Source organism: Chelonia mydas, chromosome 7, assembly GCF_015237465.2.
Source record: "Chelonia mydas isolate rCheMyd1 chromosome 7, rCheMyd1.pri.v2, whole genome shotgun sequence".
Lineage (NCBI taxonomy): Eukaryota > Metazoa > Chordata > Testudines > Cheloniidae > Chelonia > Chelonia mydas.
The window spans coordinates 20,443,801-20,463,148 of NC_057853.1; the positions used below are offsets into that span (position 1 = coordinate 20,443,801).

General features: G+C 42.9%; 1 protein-coding gene across 1 annotated transcript in view; it reads right to left on the reverse strand.

Moving 5' to 3' along the window:
• The window catches only part of LOC102939649 (netrin-4), a 66,933-nt gene extending 49,659 nt beyond the window's left edge, over positions 1 to 17,274 (reverse strand). Inside the window, exons 1-2 of the mRNA XM_007059957.4 lie at positions 15,939 to 17,274; positions 6,372 to 6,913 (exon numbers count right to left, since the gene is read on the reverse strand). Coding sequence (XP_007060019.1) covers positions 6,372 to 6,913; positions 15,939 to 16,005 — 609 coding nt within the window. The 5' untranslated portion in view covers positions 16,006 to 17,274. The remainder of the gene's footprint in view (positions 1 to 6,371; positions 6,914 to 15,938) is intronic.
• Positions 17,275 to 19,348: the final 2,074 nt, after the last annotated feature.

Sequence of the window (19,348 nt, forward strand, 5' to 3'; positions counted from 1 at the left end):
ATGGGAAAGGATCCTGTGTGATGAAGGAAAAACTATTTCACTAGGAGAGTGGTGAAGCACTGGAATGGGTTACCAAGGGAGGTGGTGGAATCTCCATCCTTAGAGGTTTTTAAGGCCTGGCTTGACAAAGCCCTGGTTGAGATGATTTAGTTGGGTTGGTCCTGCTTTGAGCAGGAGGTTGGACTAGATGACCTCCTGAGGTCTCTTCCAACCCTAATCTTCTATGATTCTATGAAGGTTAGAGATGGACAGTACTGAAATGCCAATCAACTCCCTGAATGGATGACCTAGGCTGGATTCTGATGGGAAAGGCACCACTGCCCATCACCAATGCCATTTCTTCTCTACCTTTCCTATGCAAAGCTTGTCTGAAAGATTTCCAAAGAACCAACCTGCAGAACAGAGATCTAACAGAAATCTAAGCTGCCACTGTCTTGGTGATCATAGTAATATATAGAAAACCACGGAGCAATTAATAAATTATCTTCTGCATGGAGTTAAAAACAAAAACCATGTAAATTATCCACCAGGCTAATAACTTCTCATACAAAGAGATTTTTCTCAATTGAGACTTGAAAAAAGAAGTGGGAGCTTCTCCAAGCTTTTACATAACAGCGTGAGGATGAGAAATCTATTTGGTATCTGCTGCCCGGCATGCCAGGACTCGCAGAAATAATGCTAGAAAAACAGTGTGTTTTTCTGGCTGGTTTTCAAGGTGCCAAACAAATATCCCTGACATGGCTCATTATAAACCTGGTCAGAATGGGTTGCCCCTGGCTCTCTGCAGTTCATATAACAGGGAGGCAGGCCCCCAGACCTGTCCTCTCTCAGCCCCATTTGTTTCTTCTAGGGTCAAGTCACCTTCAGACACAATCCGCTGTGTCTCTTTAAGCTTGTCCTCCAGAGAAGTGAGGCCTGGCAGTGTTATCCCCTTGTTTATTCTGCTGGTGTTAACTACTTCCCGCCAATATGCCTCTGCATTTTCTCTCCTCTACAGCTCAAGTTAAACTAAACGCTGAACAGACAGCCCTAGTCATAACATTCGGGCACTTGCCTTCAAGAGTGACTAATCCCTCATCAAATCCTTTCCAGCTGGAAGTTGGAAGAACCCATGGATCACGCTGAGCTCTGTTTGCTATGCCTGCTGCAGATCTCCTGGACATTTCACTAGAGCATTCAACTCTGTCCCTTGCACCTCAGCTATTAGGGGGCTTGATCTTGCAGAAAGATGAGCAATCCCATTTGTCATTGACTTCAATGCTTTGTTGAATCAGACCCTTAAATAGCTGCTGATGCCTCATTGAAAACCTTGTAAATTATTAACGTATCCACATATTGCAGGTAAAGAGAGGGCTCTTCCATCTTTTATTTAAGGGCATTTGCCTGAAAATAGTTTCCCCTGCTTAAAGGGGCACCAAAATGCAAGTTCGCCCAGGGTGCCATATTCCCTAAGGCCGGCCCTGCTTAAGAGATCACCTGGTCCTGCTGCTTATCCCTTTGCGGAGGCCTTAACATTGTCAGTTCTCTAATCGTTGTGATGCCACAAGTAGAGTATGGTGTCAAGTGGGAGGAATAAGCAATGGGTCTAAATCTTGCAGCCCTGACCTCTCTGTCCCTAATCAGGAAAAATTATCATTGTAGTCAATAAGAGTTTTGCCTGAGAAAGGACTGAGCAAATATTGTGCATGGATATCCCTCTTCCCACCCCTTTGCAGCACTGTCCTCCTCTTTCTGGACTCAGAACAGGACCCTCTGTGGGTCAGGGATCTGTATGTCCAGGTATGCTATGCACACATAACCCTGTCCCCCGCATTGGTCCCTATGAAGGAGCACTGACTTTTGAGAGGGTTCCCCCAGTGTGATGAAGAGCCTTCTCTGGGCTAGCAGCTACCCAGAGAGTTTCTAGCAGTGTTGCTCCATGGCAGTCAGAGAGGGGGCAGAGACCTGGGGCCTCCATGGTGATGGCTCTGCCCCATGTTTGAGCAAATTGGTGCTTGTGAAGCAGAGAGCTGCACCCCCTTACACCAGGTCTGAATTTGACCCTCACTGTGTTTTTTAAAATAGGAATAATTAAAAATCTGTTAGCTTAAAAGTGACATCTTTGACAAACAGGCAGCACGGGGTACTTCCATATCCAAAGGGGTCACAATTGTTTAGACAATGAAGAGTGTACAGGTCTTCCAAGCAAGGCACATTTCACATGTTGCCTAGGAACCAGTTACCTTATTCAGGCATACACAATTCCTCTCCCCCCCAGTGAATTCCAGTAATGAGCTTATTATATCACACTTCATTGGTGTCATCTGTCACACAGACACGCACATAAATGGATGGGCCTTTGATTTAAAACTCACTTATACTCTTCAGACCCAATAGCGTAAGGTCTTATTTCTGATCATCAGCTCCTGAGGCTGTAAGTGGGACACTGTGATACAGACCCTGCATGTTAATGTTTTCCTTTTACACAAACATATTCTTCTACAGAGAAGAACATTTGTTTTCATTTCCGGATGCTCTAGTTTATTTAAAAATGTGCTCCCAATGTCCCACATCCTTGAATGCGCATGCTGTCAATATGCAGGTTCAAGCATCCCCATCCTTATCTCCACCAGATGGGATCTGAACTCCCAGGCTTCTGAGCACACCAAAGTCTGACTGCAATGTTGAATTAATTTAACCTTTTGCCTTGGCCACATCTTCATTTAAATTATCTGTCCCTAACGATAATATTAGTGTTGGTACCTACATACAATAGTGAGTGGTGCATTAGAAATGTAGACATATAGACAAGTAGTAAAAAGTTCCATCTACTGATGCATAATGCCACACAGAAGCATTACTGTAGACAGATGTTTTACTGGAGGTGAACAAATCTTCTAAAAAATGTTATTCCATAGTTTTATGCTGGGGTTTGGGTGAAGCTGGTGGGCATAACAGCCATCTTTCATTCAGGCTAAATGTAAGAAGCAACTAAGCTCCTTTTGGAGTAAAATAGCTGAAGCCAATAGGAGCCACTGCCCAAAACATATGCCACATTCAAGGCTGGTCAGGAGCAGAGCTATGTGGATGGAGAGGTTTCACTGGGGGTTGAATGCGAACACAGATGGCAGAATACTGCTTTGGTGGAGGCCTGTGTTTATATGTGAGCAGATGCAGCCAGAAACATCACAGACATAGACAGAGAAGGCAGCAGAAAGCCAAGAATAGCTAGAGAAGAATTTGCAATGTGATCAAGAAAAAGGTAAAAGAGAGCTTTTGGGATACAGTGCTGGCTGGAAAAAGAGGCTTGGAATAATGAGCAAGGAAATAGTCTCCTCTTGTTTGATTCTTACTGTGTTCAGGGAAACAGAACTTTGTTTACATTCTTTGTAAATAAGCAGGTTTGCATCAAAGAAATCCCTGACGTTATTATCAATTTCTCCTCCTAACAAAAACAACCTGCAAGACCTTGAATATTGGCTATCAGCTCAGGTCAAAAGGGGTAACACTAGCATCTTAATCATCTTAACATTAATTGGTAACTTCAGTTGGGAACAAGTTAGATAATTTCTCAGAAGTTACCAGCTTGTGCTCTGAGTTCACCAGCTCTCATGCCCTACACCCCCTTTCCTGGGGAAGGCTCTTCAGCAACTGGATGGGGGAACTCCAAAGAAAACAGAAATGCAGCAGGAAATAGCATTGGGGATTCCTTAGGTGGCACTCTTCCTTCTGAGTCAGTATTGAATCAGGTTTCAGAGTAGCAGCCGTGTTAGTCTGTATCCGCAAAAAGAAAAGGAGCACTTGTGGCACCTTAGAGACTAACAACGAATGCTTATGCTCAAATAAATTTGTTAGTCTCTATGGTGCCACAAGTCCTCCTTTTCTTTTTAGTATTGAATCAGTGTCCCAGGGGCACTGTGCAGATATAGGTGATGTCTTTCGACTAAGATGTAAAAACTGACCACATGTGATTAAAAATCCCATGGCACTTTTTGTGAGAGTAAGTCTGTTAGCTCAATGGTTCTGATCACTTTCGGTAACTACATTCCACCTCCCTTCCTCCCTCCATCTGTTTCATTCGAATAAAAGTCTGGTGTGTCATGGTCCTGGCTCAGAATGGCTAATGCCTTTGTACCCCAGATATACCCACATTGCAGTGATGATGGTGAATTAAGTGGCCCTCATAAAGTCTGTCCATAACTTCAGGATCCTTTGGGATTATGGGTGCTATATAAATGTAAGATTATGAACTGCATTGCTGCACATCAGTAATCTTCTTCTCGTTCTCTGGGAGGATGTTGGATCGTGTTGCTCTGCGCTGCTCTACACCTGCAACATTTCATTGCAGAGGTGGCTGGACTTCAGTGGTGGGTGAAGTGACCCTGTCTGTTTTTTAGTTCATTCATCAGCTTGTAGAACTATTTGGGATCTTCAAGGTTGTAAGGTCGATGTAAATATATTATTAATAATAATAATCTACATTTCCAGCACATATATATATTGGCTAGATGATACATGGAACCTTTTTTGCTACACCAACTGAGATTTGTCATTGCAGAGGCTTGTGTTGGATGAAGCTTTTACTGTTTGATTTTCTGCCCTTCACGTCTCCGATTTAATTTAGCAGCAACACGTGGCCTTAATGATATTCTCCAAGGTTAAATAAAAATGTGAGCACAAACCAAAGTGTTACAGAGACAGGGGCTTTTGTTACAGAGGCAGGGGAAGGAAGTATTGTTTGTGATTAAGGCCTGTGACTCAGGACACCTGGATTCTACTCCTAACTTTACAAGAAGCCTCCTGTGCGATCATGGGCAAATCACTTCGCCTTTCCACGCCTCAGTTTCTCCATCTGTAAAATGGCGATAATGCCATTTATGTGTGTTCTGAGGTGTGATGCTTTAGATTTTATAAAGTACTAAGAGCCTTGATCAGAAGGTGCTATAACAATGCAAAATGGTATTAGGTGTTCAGAGAGTATGTTGATGGGTGCAAAAGAAATAACGAAACGGAAAACATACAAGTACAGTTGTCTTAAATGCAACTCCACTCTCCTTATTTCATGTTTTAAAAAAATCATATTCACTAATTAGCAGAGCTACAACTCAAACAACAGGATGGTCTGGGAGTCAGATCAGCTGCCACACATTTCCTATACATGCACCATCCATATACATAGGTCGTATGCTGCCAATGCACAGGGATGAATTTCACCCTTCACCCCTCTATGCCTCAGCTTCCCAGCCTGAAAATAAGGATAATAATTCCTTAACCCTTCAGGCTGTTGTGAAGTTATAAGCACCACTGGAATTCCTATAATTTCATTTTAAGCAAACCAGGGCATCACCTCGCACATCCTCGCTTATTTTGCAGTGAAGTCCCAATGCCAAACCCGTGACAGCATGATCACTTCTGTGACTACGTATTGTGATGCCATAAATAGGACTGTGACCTCATTAAAGGATCTTGGAGAAGATGTAGTAGTAAGGCTCTCGGAGGCACTTATTCAAATATGAATATCTCTGATTATAGCCAAGTGAACCCAGGAGATGTCTGGCCATTCTTGTATAACTGTTCTCTTTTTCTTCTGATTTGTTCACATAACATAAGAAAGGCAATATAGTCTAATGGAGAAGGCATTGGACTTGGTTGGAGTCAAGAGACTTAGATTCTAAGCACGGCTTACTCATCAACCTGCTGTGTGATCTTAGGAAAGTCACTTCTCTTCTCTGTGCCTTAGCTCCCCATCTGTAAAATGTGAATAATGATACTTACCCGCCTTGCCACCTGAAGTGCTTTGAGATCTATGGACAAAAAGTGCTATACCTGTATATGAAGTAGCTATTTTATTAGTAAATAATTAATAACTCCTCTTTAAAGAGACATTATCAGTATAAACATATATTTCTTTAAAATAATCTCCTTTTCTATCTAATGGCACCTTAGAGGATTAACACAGAACGAGTTTTACAAATCTAATTTACTGTTCAATATTTATGCTAGATTCCCATTTTTCCCCTAACTTCACTCAACTTGGACAATGAAACTAGGCGGGTCAGTTTCACTTCCTGTTTTTAAACAGTTTCACTTCCTAATCCTCAGGCATTAGCAAAATATTGTATGTGGCAACACTGAAAGTGACTGTTTACATTTAAGACGATTTGACTGACCTAAAAAAACCCATGAAAGCATTTGTATTCCCTTTCTTTTACTGAAACTTCCTCTTTGTTTTCCCTTCACCTCTTCTTTTATTTTCTTAATGTAAAACCTAAATGTTTTGCCTACCTTTATTTACTGATTTGGACAGTGTCCCTTTCAACACGTTGTCCCTGAATTTTAGCCAGTTTTTAACTGACCCTCTAAATATGGTCCAAATGTCAGTTATCACTTACCTCACCTCGCGTGCAAGGCACCGCATCTGAATACCTGGAAGTGCACAGAGAGCCCTCTTCAATAAGATCATCTTGAAGCCCAAACGTTGCTGTACAGTTGACAGAAAAATATCTGTAGGGCCTCCAGGTCTGTCCATTGTCCTGAGACCTCTCCAATACCATAGCAGCTGGGCGAGGTGACTTGAACACAACTATGACATGAGTCAGGTAGAATGCTGTTTCCAAGTCCAGCCTGATTTCTTCCCTGTGTACCCCTTGTGCAGACTGCCACCAGGAGCCAGGGTTTAGGAAGAAATTATCTGTCATATCAGAGGGAAGGTGGGAGTTATCAGGCTGATTGGCATTGCATTTAGTGCATCGGGGCTGCCCACAGCCTTCGGAGGCCCAGTGAAGGAGGTTCTGGTCTGGATAGAAGCAGTAAAGTTCTGTGCTGTTCTGCCCACATGTGGTAAGAGACACTGGAGTCCTGCCTGTTGCTAGATTCCCTACAGGAGGATTGCAGGAGTGGCCATCACAGCGGAAGGTTCGTAGCTTTACTGGATCTGAAATACAGTAGTAAGAAACAAAACTAAACAGAATTTCTCAGGCCGCTCTCATTATTAAATATAGGGAAAGAGATACAAAATTCTGACAGTCTAAACCATCATGGAGACACTTGTCCATCTATACCACTAAAGAATTGTCAGAACATTCAGCACTACAACTGAGGACAGATTTTTTGAAAGAACTCCGCGTGGTGGGTGCTGGTCTCTTCAGAAAATTTGACCTAATTGTCACAGTGTTAGTTTCTGGGTGAATCTAGCCTTATTTTAGGTGCCTAACTGGGAACTGAACTCTTCTGAAAACCTGGCCCCAATTGTCAACACTGAGCACTTAAAAATCTGGCCTTGATCTCTTCTGAAAATGAGTCTTGTCCAGTATTACACATCTATATATCTCTTTAATGTCATCTCACTTTTGTGTTATCTGACTTTTATTGTACCCTAGTGAAGCTATGCACCTACAGAACAGGTATACTCCATGTATTCTATATTATTTGTTTTGCAAAAGTGCCTACAGGCTCCAATCAGGGATTGAAGCCCCATTGTGCTGGGCTTTGTACAAACATATAACAGAAAGATGGTTCCTGCCCCCAAAATTAAGGCCAGTATTTTCACATATGGGTGCCTAAGGTTAGGTACCTACATCCATATTTCGGCTCCACCTAAGTGGCCTGATTTTCAGATGTGTTGAGCATTAACATCACCTGGAACTGTGGGGTTTTAGCAGCTCTGAAGTATCAGTTCCCTCATTTAAGTACCTAAATATATTGTCAAGTGATGAAGTTCAGGCAACCAGGTTTGCAAATGCTGGGCAAAATGTTTAGAAACCAAGTTCTACTGATTATACATTTTTTTTTCTTTACAAAAGTTCTACTATTTATATACTTATTTCTTTAGAAACTAAGAAAATTTTAAAAAAAACTAAAAAAATCCTAATATTTACATTTGTTCATCTCTCTAGTTCCTATATGGAAATCATTAATACCTTGTGACATTGAAGTTATAGGTCTCTCCCAAGACCTTATTATCAGTCTAAGGAGAATCATCTTTTTAATGACATACGACACAATCTTCATTTCTTAATGGTCCAGAAGGAGTTAAAGTCTGACCTTACAAGGTCATAAATCTAATCTGAGAGGGGGTCACAAGTCAAATCCTAGGACTCTGTACAAGTCCTACAGGAAATAACCATTTCAGAGAAACTTGGAATGGCCTTAAATGCTTAGTAGTCTAGGAGAAGTTCAAAGATCAACTGTTAATTCAAGATTTAGCAAATTATAGGCCAAATCCTGAAATCCCTATTCATTTTTTATTCTGTCCTTACTCAGGCAAAATACCCTTTAAAGTTAGGCCTGGGAAAAGATGTGAGGATTTAGCCCTATAAAAATATGGAAATCATAAGCATTGAACCATAAAGTCCAATTTATGGAGAAAAAAATGAGCCCAGCTCATGTGGCTTTGTTCCTTGTTTCTCTTCTGTCCTTCATTTTGAGGTAGATGGTGGCATTTATGCTGCAGATCTCAGGAGTGAGTGGTGAGGATCTCCACTGGTCCAAGAGAAGCTCTGGACACAGATTGTGTCTCAGACGTACAGGCAGGTGCAAAGTCTTTAGGCAGGGGTGCTGGAACAATTTTTATAGTGGGGGTGCTGAGAGCCATTGACCCAAACTGTAAACTCTGTATAGAATGGAAACCACTTCAAGACTGCGCACCCTCAGTTCCAGCACCTATGTCTTTGGGGCTGCCTTGTGAACATGTGTAATACGTTTCCATGCCCCCCACAAAGTGCTGGCCGTACTATGCAGACTAGTGCAAAGAGGGGGCAGAGCCAAAGGCCAGCCGTGCCCCAGCAACCTTCTCCTTGCAGGGTGGAGAAACAGGAACAAGCAGTCCCTCAAGCCTGCTGGAGCCCTGATTGTCGGAGCCTTCTTGCACAGGCCTCCAACACTGCATTGTTGAGCAAGGGCCTGTAATGATCTTGCCCTTTGCACCTTTGTCCCGTATTTGTGTACCACAGGCTAAAATGTAGGAGTCGGAGGGACCAAACTATCAATCTGGCATCTTAAAGACGCAGTAAATTAACTGAAAAATTAAGAAGATTTTAAAAAATATGTGTATCAATGGAGCTCCAAGGCCTGCTGATAATAATAGTTCTACAGACTAATACTGTAAATGTACTGTAATGAGAACCAGAAATCAGGCACAAACCATAATCTCTTGGAGTCCAAAATGCAGATCTTTTTCCCAAGATTTTCCCTTAATATCATGCATTCTTCAAAATCCGTAGTACTTGTCAGCCTTTGAAGCGATTTCAAGACATTCAGTTTACCCTGATGAACACACTAACCTCGCTTAGTGTCTGAGCCAAGTGTACTGTGCAATATGGGCTCAATAACCATTTTGTTCCGACCCCTTTTCTGATTGCATCTCATCTTTTGTGAACCTAAGTAGCAGTTCTGTGTGATGCCAAATGAGGCCAGTAGTCCAGCTAAGTACAAGTCAGTACGTGCTGATAGGTAGAGCTAGAAATATTTCAGTTTTTCTTGCTGAAATGAAAGACTGAAAAAAATGTTTCAGAGCAAACAAAATGTTTCATTTCCAGATTTTTTTAACCCTTTTTTGGGGGGCGGGGGGAAGGGGTAGCTAAATCTAGCTAAATTTCTAAATAAAACACCGTTTCACAACAAAAAGTCAAAAGGTTTTGTTTTGAAAATGTTGAAACAAATCATTTTGACTTTTCTAATTTTCTTTTCTTTTTTCTCAGTCAAAACTGCATTTTCCAGTGAATAACCTATTCATCCAAAACATTTTGCCTAGCTCTCCTGATGGATTTTCTACCACAGCACAATATTGCAGACTAAGGGAAATGAACATTTTCCTGTTCAACACCCCAAATCAAGAGAGGCTTAAGGGGAAGACTTGTATTGATTTATCAATATCTCTGTATCTAGGGTTTCTACACAGTACATTCCCCTTGTAATCTGTCCTTTATGCCCTGCCCTGCACTTGCCTCTCTTCGCAGAACAGAGAGAGTGATCATGGCCCATTTCATTTTGGTATCAATTTTCATTTTTAGATGTCGTGCCTTTTAAGGTTGGAGGTCCAGAAATCTGGAGGTTTTTTGAAATTATGTAACCTACGTTGCATACTTTATGAATTATTTTATTTACATGAATGACAGCAAATGTCCGGATGATCAAAATTTAAGCATGAGAAGGCTCCAGCATGGGATGAGTTTTAAGAACATTAGGACTACAATCCTGACTGGCTATGGTATCTCGCTGGGTTGGTGTCCAGATAACGCTGGTGGTGCCCTCAGGCTCTGGCCCTCTCTGCTCCTTGTCCCAAATTGGGTATAGTACTGTGGTTGGGTTGCTAACCCCTGGTGCTGGCTGCTGCTTGCCCTGTGTTGGGAGGGTGATCTGGCTACTTCCTGCCATCAGCTGGAGGTGCTTCAGCCAGGCTGCTAGCTCCTGACTGGGTGACTAGCTCTGCCTAGTGCTACTTGGCTGGGGGTCTCTGGCTCAGGCTGTGCTTGTTACTCCCTGAATACAGCTTACAAGTTCCTGGGGCCAAGGATTACTGGCCAGAGCACTGCCTGTGAATCAGACCCGCAGCCAGACCAGAGCTGCTCTCTCAGTTCCCATGACTCACCCTGGGCACACCCCCGGAACCTCAATTGGTCCCATGACTCACCCCTCGAACAGAGCCAGCAGGGACTCATCATTCAGGCATGCTGCAGCAACTCAGCTGCACTGACTCATCCTGTAAGTAAGGTCCTACTTAATTTGCGATATTGCGGAAATTGAAGATCCTGCAATATTAGGTTTCCACCACAATTTTTATTTTAATTGGCTTACTTTGCGCAGACCACAATTTTGTATACATTTTGAAGTTTGCAACACACACTTTTTTCCCCATTAGTACAGTATAACCCCATTGGTGAGTAGAGTCCTTGGTTGGCCAACAACTGCTCTGACTGGCCTGCCACAGTTTTGATATATTTGCTCTCAGGTTATCAGTTGTCACTTTGAACTGCATCTACGCATTGCATGGTTATGGGAGAACGTCAGAAGGTTCAGAAGCTTAATCTGAAAGTTTGTCTGTAGTTTATCTGAACTTCTCTTTTTCTGGGAAAGGGCTTAGAGATCTTCTGAGGTCAGACACCTGGACAAGGTGTCTAGCGCTTCCTGGTTTCGGCCTTGTTGCTGCAGTCCTGAAGCCTTACAATTCCATCTGCTCTGCAGGGTGAGTTCCATTGAATAACACTGAGTTCCTTTTTTAAAAAAACACCTCGCTTCTGGCAGATGAGGTAGAATTTTAAGGCTCTCAGACTGCAGTGCTCTGAGGATATCTTTTCATGGCATTTTGGTATCTGAATTTCCTTATTTTACCTAGCCTAGCTTGTTAATGTCTGGTCTCTGTCCTGTGAGGTTTCATTAATGAGCTCTGAGACCCTTGGGTGAAAGGCATTGTAGAAATGGAAAATACGGTTGTTCCTGTATTAAGTTTCTGTGTTTAAAATGGATCAGATATTATCACCTCAATGTGGTCAGTGCTGTACAAACCAGAGCAGAAGACATTGCCTCTGGTTCCAAAGAGCTGACGTTGGACTGGTCCTACCTACTTCATGCTGAAAGCCTTCAGTTTGTATTGGCCATAACTAGATTTAAGAGCCTTTAGTGCTTCTCAGGATCAGGCCTTGAGTTAAAAATGCCATTGAGACATGTAATATACCATATGGCTAGAGGAAGGTCAATCTATAAAGTTGTGTGGACAACTGTCTCTCTTTGGTGGATCATCGTGGAAAGCCTTCACAGAGTATACAGCAGCAAAGATTTGAAGGAAGACACAAATCATTTGGTACCCAAGGAAAGGGAATGCGGGAATTCTAAGTATAAGAAACAGCATGGAAGAAATCATGGAGCCAAGAATGGGAGAAAGTAAGGACAGGAAACTGCTGTTTCTTTTAGTTCCTGTTGGTGGGCTATCAGTCTGCTACTGAATGTTCTAACTGTATTTAATGGCATATGGAAAGTGAGAAAGAACGCAGTTGCCCTTCTGATCAGCAATGACATGGAAGTTTATCTGTTCTGCCTGCTAATGCAGCAACAGCAATATGCAGTTCCTGTCTGAAGTGCTGTGTCATTAGGAAAAAGGAGAGCACAAACTGCAAATTAGCGAAGGGGTGTTTGAGGGAAGGAGAGAGAGGGGAAACGTTCTGCAGTCGATTGGGAGCCTTGCATTTAAAGAAATCAATCTGCAGGAGCTTGCTCGGCCTCCTGATAACAGATCGCTCAATTGTTTCATGGCTATGACCTGAAATGTGGAGTCAGAACGGTGAGGGCACTGCTGAAGAAGGGAAACAGCAGCCAGGAAGCCAGCAACCTCCCCCGAATGCCAGGAGGGGCTCACTGAATAATTTATAAGAGGCTAAACCATCAGACCAGCGCACGGGTGCTGCCTATTACTGAGGCTGATTAACTCTGGCTCCCGCGTTGGATGGCTTGGCCCAATAAATGAGGTCGTGTATTTATTTATTTATTTGTTGCTTCCCTAAATGCTGTGCAGTGAGGCAGCAGCTTTGTGGAGGGCGGCTGGCAAATGACAGTCTCTGATGATTATTGAGCCATTCAATTGGAGATGGCTCACATGGCTGAAAGGACGTACTGGACAACTGTTCAGGCAGCAGTGGCTAACTTCAAATCCCCATTAGGCATCAGAGCCTGACAAATGTTAACTGAAGCCATATTAAATATTAAAAAGTGCATTTTTCACCCTCTCTAGAGGCCTAAACAGAAGAAATGGCACCAGGCCACTCATTTGGGGGCTGATCTAAAGCCCATTGCAGGGAATAAAAAGATGCCCATTGACTCCAGTGGGATTTGGATCAGGTCCTTTATTTCTTGTCAACATAGAGGACCACGAAACAGTGTTTTAAATGTCTTCAGTTGTTCAAATCACAAAGTTCTGATCCATATTTTGGACACCCTAAAAATCTGCGGTTGTCCCTAGCCTATCTCTAGTGTTGGTGGATTCACTACAGCTGCGTTTACGATAAGCCAGTTTCACACTGGGGGTGTGTGTGTGCAGATTTCACTTGTTTTACTCTGTTTACCTGTCTTCTGAACAGCTAAAAATTGTAAGTATGCATTTTTAAAGCTAGCTGTGGTCGGGAGACTGATGTCTCTAGGGTTTAGTAATGAGCTATAGACTTTGATAGCAGCCAAAACATTTTAGCATTTGTTGGCTGGTCAATGGCCCCTGTGAAATGAGTTCGGTGGGTCTCAGTCCATTTACCAGTGGCTAGATATTCACGTCACAAAAACCTCTCTCACAACTGGCACTAACAGTCCCCCTTTGCTACCTAAGAGGCCAAAGATTGAATGAGCCGTGGTGACTAGACTGTCTCCACTCCTATGGGTAGTCCCATTCCACATGAGGGTTGTGCCACACCAGCAGGAGATTAAAGATCACACAGAATATGACAGAGTATAAGAGTCTTAGACCCAATGTCCTGGCCAAATCCCAGCTCGACCAATTCCATTCTGCTTGTCTAAATCCCTCCTACAGTCTCAATTATATTGAGCACGGCTGGCCTGATTTTCAGAGGTGTTGGGGACTCACAGATCCCAAGGAAGCCAAGCCACTCTGCTAAGTTAGCCCACTAGTGCCCATTGGCAAAAGCAGAATAAGCAAAAATCTGTGCTACTTGGCATTACTTAGTGAAAGTCTGACAGGTAATTATCCAAGGTCAATTTTGTTTCAAAAAGAACACACATCTGATTTTAAGCTTTGTGCTACAAATGGCCATTTTTGGCCAACCCACGCCCCCTTTTGGAGAGCTGCCATTAGGAACACAGCCATGAAGAACCGCCCACTCTCTGGAGGGAGGGCAGAATGCTGGCAGATCAGACCGTAAGAGCGTGAACTGCTGTCAGCCTTTCAAGCTGACCCCCCACTCAGGACACTTTTCAGAGCTCGGCAATGGCAAAGGGAATAAGGCCCTGAGTCTAACTGAACTAAGGCAAGAGAGAGCATGAGTTTCAAAATCGCTGACACCCTCAATTTCACCCTCACTATGTTACCTTTAATGGTCTAAGGGACTGTGCACTGGCAGAGGGCATGCATCCCACATACATACCATCCTCCATCAGGGTGCTTCAATTCTGGCCAGGAAGGACCAACTCCCAAGGCAGGGAGGGGAGTTTATTGTACAGTATTTTGGCCAACTATCTGAATAAACAGCATGTGAGTCCTTTAAAATGTCATGACTCTTCAGCTAGATTGCCCAATCTTCAACCTTCAGAGCAGCACTAGACCTGTTTTGTCTTTAACCGCTAGGTCCCACACCCTTATGCTCTGTGTGTCTGTAAGACAATACAGAAAAAAACAAACCATTCCAGACTTTCTGAGCAATCTGCTTCATGCTGCAGCTCATTAAAAATTCACTCTGGCTTTGCAAATCTTACACAAGGCAAATTTCAGCTGCATTTACGATAGATTTTCCCCTAAATTCATTTTTAACTATGTGTTCCCCAGATAGTACCAATAGCTCGACAAATGACATTTCTGTACACATCCCCACTTGTGTGCTGCTGGGATAGTCTCAAGCAGGGAAACTAGCTGTTGCCTCGGATGAGAGACTAAGGGGCCGGAGGTGTAAATACATGATGGGAGATACTATGCACTTCCCTATAACCTTTCCCTATAATGCTGGGATAGCCAGACTCTGATCTGATTGAAGATAAACCTCTGTATGATGTAGGAGAATATTTCTCTGGTTACTGTGATTTCAGTTCTTTTTGCCTTAAAAAAAATTTGCAGTTATGGAAATCTAATGTCTAATCATGTCATAGAATATAGTCTAGTCAAGGAATAACCTGTGCTGAAGCAATCTTGTCTGCATCTGATTTTAACAGAGAGAGGCAGAAAGCAGAAAATGTAATTATCCTTCAAGACGCTGTGTGGAAAATGATGTTATCAGCGCAATACTCTGGACACGCAAGTGAAATTTAAACCAGTCTGTAGCCTTCTCTAAAGAGAGAAAGAGAGATCCTAAGTCAATTCCCTGATGAAAAAGACACATGAACCAACCCACTGGCTCCTCTCCTGTTTTATCAATACTGTTTTCATATTTTTCTGATCTGATCACCTTAGTTCGTCATAGTTCAACCTGTTTTTTATTATTCTTTCAACCTTAAAGATGTATTAAACCATGTCAGGAAAAGCTGTTCTTCCACTCCAATGTCCAGTTTCCATGCCCTCTGGGGAGCCATTCTTTATCATAATCGAGATATTTTTAGAATCCTATGTAAATACCAGTGCAGTTTAATCAAATATGAAAAATGTCCAGCTGCTATGCATTGGTCCTAGTCCTACTGACTTTCAAACATTAACCATTTTAATTTAACCTTGCCCATCAAATCCTGATCAAAGTAAGAAGAAACTTGAGTGAATGGTCTACCTTATACAGTACGAATAATATTTCCTAGATAGAATGGCTCTGTCTTTTAATTATTTTTGTAATAAAACTAACCGTAACATAGTTCAGATCTTTTCAGCAGTGCCATCCAAAGAAACTGGCGTCTGACTCTTGTCCTATCTAAGAAGATAGTATCCCCTATCAAAATAAATTATTGGAATATCTCAATTCTTCCCCACCCATCCACCCAATTCTTTCTTTCTTTCTTTCTTTCTTTCTTTCTTTCTTTCTTTCTTTCTTTCTTTCTTTCAATAAATAAAGACAATATGTGATTTTCTTGTAATAAAATGAGCTGATAAATTGCACATCCTATTTTAATTCATAGGAAAGGAGAATGGGGTATATAGGAGGAAGGAAAAATATGTATATTGGTTGGCCCAGATTCCTTGAAGAAAGAAAGAAAGAAAGAAAGAAAGAAAGACCCTTACTAAGAGACTTTAAATATCTACTTTCCCTTCTTCCATCCCCTGCTCTTTTTATTTTTTTTAAAGTTACGTTTAACTGTCCCATGGCTGACAATACTGACTGATTTTTGCTTACCTGCCTCACCGTGACCAGAAACAATGTATTCCAAGAACACAATCAGCATGATGCCTTTATGCTGCATGTCTGTAAGGGGGAAAATATCTGTCCTTAGTGGAGCAAAAAGAATTTCATAAATCTACAGGTTTGGTGTCTGCATATTTTCTTTCTTTCTTTCTTTCTTTCTTTCTTTCTTTCTTTCTTTCTTTCTTTCTTTCTTTCTTTCTTTCTTCACCTTCCTCTCAGGGCAGGGGTCCTGGCTGGTGTCTCATTCTTCTTGTTTTATTTAGAATCCAGACAGCTTTCCAGGTCTCAGATGGCTTCTATATGTGTGACCCACATTGCTTCCAAATAAATAAATGAATGGATAGATGTTACCCCTTTGCATCCAGAAAGTAGGTGAAATTCACATCTCTGACAGAGCCCTGAGACAAACCATCACTGAGGAAGCAAAGCAAAGCTCAGGTCTCCGGTCAGATCTGATAATATGCAGTTATTTTACTTGCTCTTTTAATCTTTCACTTTCATTTGCGGTCCTTGCTTCTTGGGTCCTCCGCCCCCCTTATCCCCTCCCTACGCCCCCCCCCCCCGCTGCTAATGGGGGTGCAATTAGGGGCTATGCACCCTTGCTTTGTTATGAATTTTGTCCTAGACAGTGCGCTCTTCCCTTTTGCTCCCTGAGGCAGAGGGTCATAGGAAGAACCAAGTTTGCTTTTCTTTCTGAGAGATGATCGGACAATTATTCCTCTCTCTCTCTCTCTCTCTCTCTTGCTGTCCCTGCTCTCACTTCTCCACCAAGGGGCTAGCTTCACAGACTGGTCGTCAAAGGGTAATAATGAAGTCACCACTGGTGTCAATGCACACAGAATCGATTGCCCCCTTTTGCTGTTCTTCTCTGCCTCCTGGGACTTGATTTGTTCCTGGAAATTATGACAGATTAGGTTCTTGGTGGGGAGGGGGTTTAGGGGGAGCATTTGGTTTAGGGGAGCTGGGGGTTCGGGTGTGAGAGGAGGGGGTTGGAGGAACTATTCCTCCCTCCCATATGCCTTCCAGAAAAAAGGGGGCGAGAAAGCCTCCCTTTTCCTATCTGGACAGGGGTTTCGCCCCCTCGTAGTGCTATTTAGTAATCTTCAAGTTTTCTCTCTGCCTCCCTTCAGCAGCTAGCACATCTCTCCGTCCTAACTGGCCAGCTCTGCCCTCCGGTCCTGTCTGGCTGCAAAGGGGATTATTATAACATGTGATCTTCTTCCTGTTCTTTATACGTTTTTTAGAGGCGGCGGGTGGGGGGGGGGGGTGTCGTTTCCACACACCCTCGGCTGGGCTTGTGGCCGATCCTTGCTTCAGATGCACGTCTTATTTGTTTGCCAGCCGCCTCTGCCTCCTCCAGGAGCCAGGCTGGGTGGGGGGAGAGGTTAGAGCAGGCTTGTCACTTTCAACTCAGGCGCGCCCCAACTTTGCTCCTGTGCCTTTAAATTAAATACCCAGCATGTGAGACCGGGGGCTCCTCCCACCAGCTGCTCGGCTGTCGCCTCTGCAGCGCCCTCTATCAGGCAGCCGGGCAAACGACACCTGCCTGCTGCAGGTTACTAACCAGACAGAGAGAGCGGGGAGCAAATAGCATCCAAAGCAAGGAGGGAGCAATGAGCTCAGAGGGTAGGAAGGGATTTCAAAACCAATTGCAACTGATCTGCTAGGCCAACCTGCCAGGCAAGATGTGTTAGGTGTGTGAGCCCTGCTTTGTACAAGGCACAAAATGAGACAGTCCCTGCCCCAAAGAACATACAGTCTACGGCCCTGAGCTTGCAAGCAGACAACAGAGCCACACAAGCAGTGCCTGGTCCCAGCTTTAGAGCTCGTTTGTCTTCATGGGGGCTGGCAGAGGGTGTAAGTTGTTCAGAGCACAGAACTCATTGCTTAAGGGCCCAATCTTGAAAACACAGCCCTGTCTGACTTTTTTTCAGGTGACTAGTGCGGGCCTGACTCTTGTCTTTCTTAAACCTACCTTGTGCCGGTGTCACTCCCTGGGCTTCTGGGGAGTTATTCCTGAGTTAAACTGCACTCCTCAGACAGAAGCAGGCCCAATGGGAATCTAAACAGGAGAAAGGCAACTCACCTGCCTGAGTGTTTGCAGGATCAGATCTTAAAATCAGAAATAAAGAATGTTTGTTACAGTGGGAAACCTAGGGAAGGGAGTAATGGGGGGGGGGGGGGGAGAGAAGGTTATTTGTATATTTTTGTGTATTTTCCCCTCTTCTTTTAAAACTGCTAGAATGTTGCATAATAATTATGCAAAATACTCCAGCCACCTATTATAAACCATGTGAATACTGTCCTTGGGCTCAGACCAGCAGGGTTCAGTGGGAGCCGAGGATGTGCAACACCTCACGGGATCCAGCTCCATATAACGTTAATGGAAAGCCTTTCTTCACAATGCACTGTTATCAGTGTTTAACATAAGAACATAGGAATGGCCCTACTGGGTCAGACCAAAGGTCCATCTAGCCCAGTATCCTGTTTTCCAACAGTGGCCAGTGCCAGGTGCTCCAGAGGGAATGAATAGAACAGGCAATCATCAAGTGATCCATCTCCTGTCACTCATTCCCAGCTTCTGGAAAACAGAGGCTAGGGACACCATTCCTGCCCACCCTGGCTAATAGCCATTGATGGACCTGTCCTCCATGAATTTATCTAATTCTTTTATGAACCTTGTTATGGTCTTGACCTTCACAACATCCTCTGGCAAGGAGTTCCACAGGTTGACTGTGCGTTGTGTGAAGAAATACTTCCTTTTATTTGTTTTAAACCTGCTGCCTGTTAATTTCATTTGGTGAACCCTAGTTCTTGTGTTATGAGAAGTAGTAAACAACACTTCCTTTACTATTTTCTCTACAACAGTCATGATTTTATAGACCTCAATCAGATCTCCCCTTAGCCATCTCTTTTCCAAGCTGAAAAGTCCCAGCCTTATTAATCTCTCCTCATATGGAAGCCGTTCCATACCCCTAATAATTTTTGTTGCCCTTTTCTGAACCTTTTCCAATTGCAATATATATTTTTTGAGATGGGGCGATCACATCTGCACACAGTATTCAAGATATGGGTGTATCATGGATTTATATAGAGGCAATATGATATTTTCTGTCCTATTATCTATCCCTGTCTTAATGATTCCCAACATTGTGTTTGCTTTTTTGGCTGCTGCTGCACATTGAGTGGATGTTTTCAGAGAACTATCCACAATGACTCCAAGATCTCTTTCTTGAGTGGTAACAACTAATTTAGACCCAATCATTTTATATGTATGGTTGGGATTATGCCTCCCAATGTGCATTACTTTGCATTTATCAGCATTAAATTTCACCTGCCATTTTGTTTATTGCTGCACTTATGGAAAAGTCCAGTAGAATTTAATAGCAAAAAATAATAAC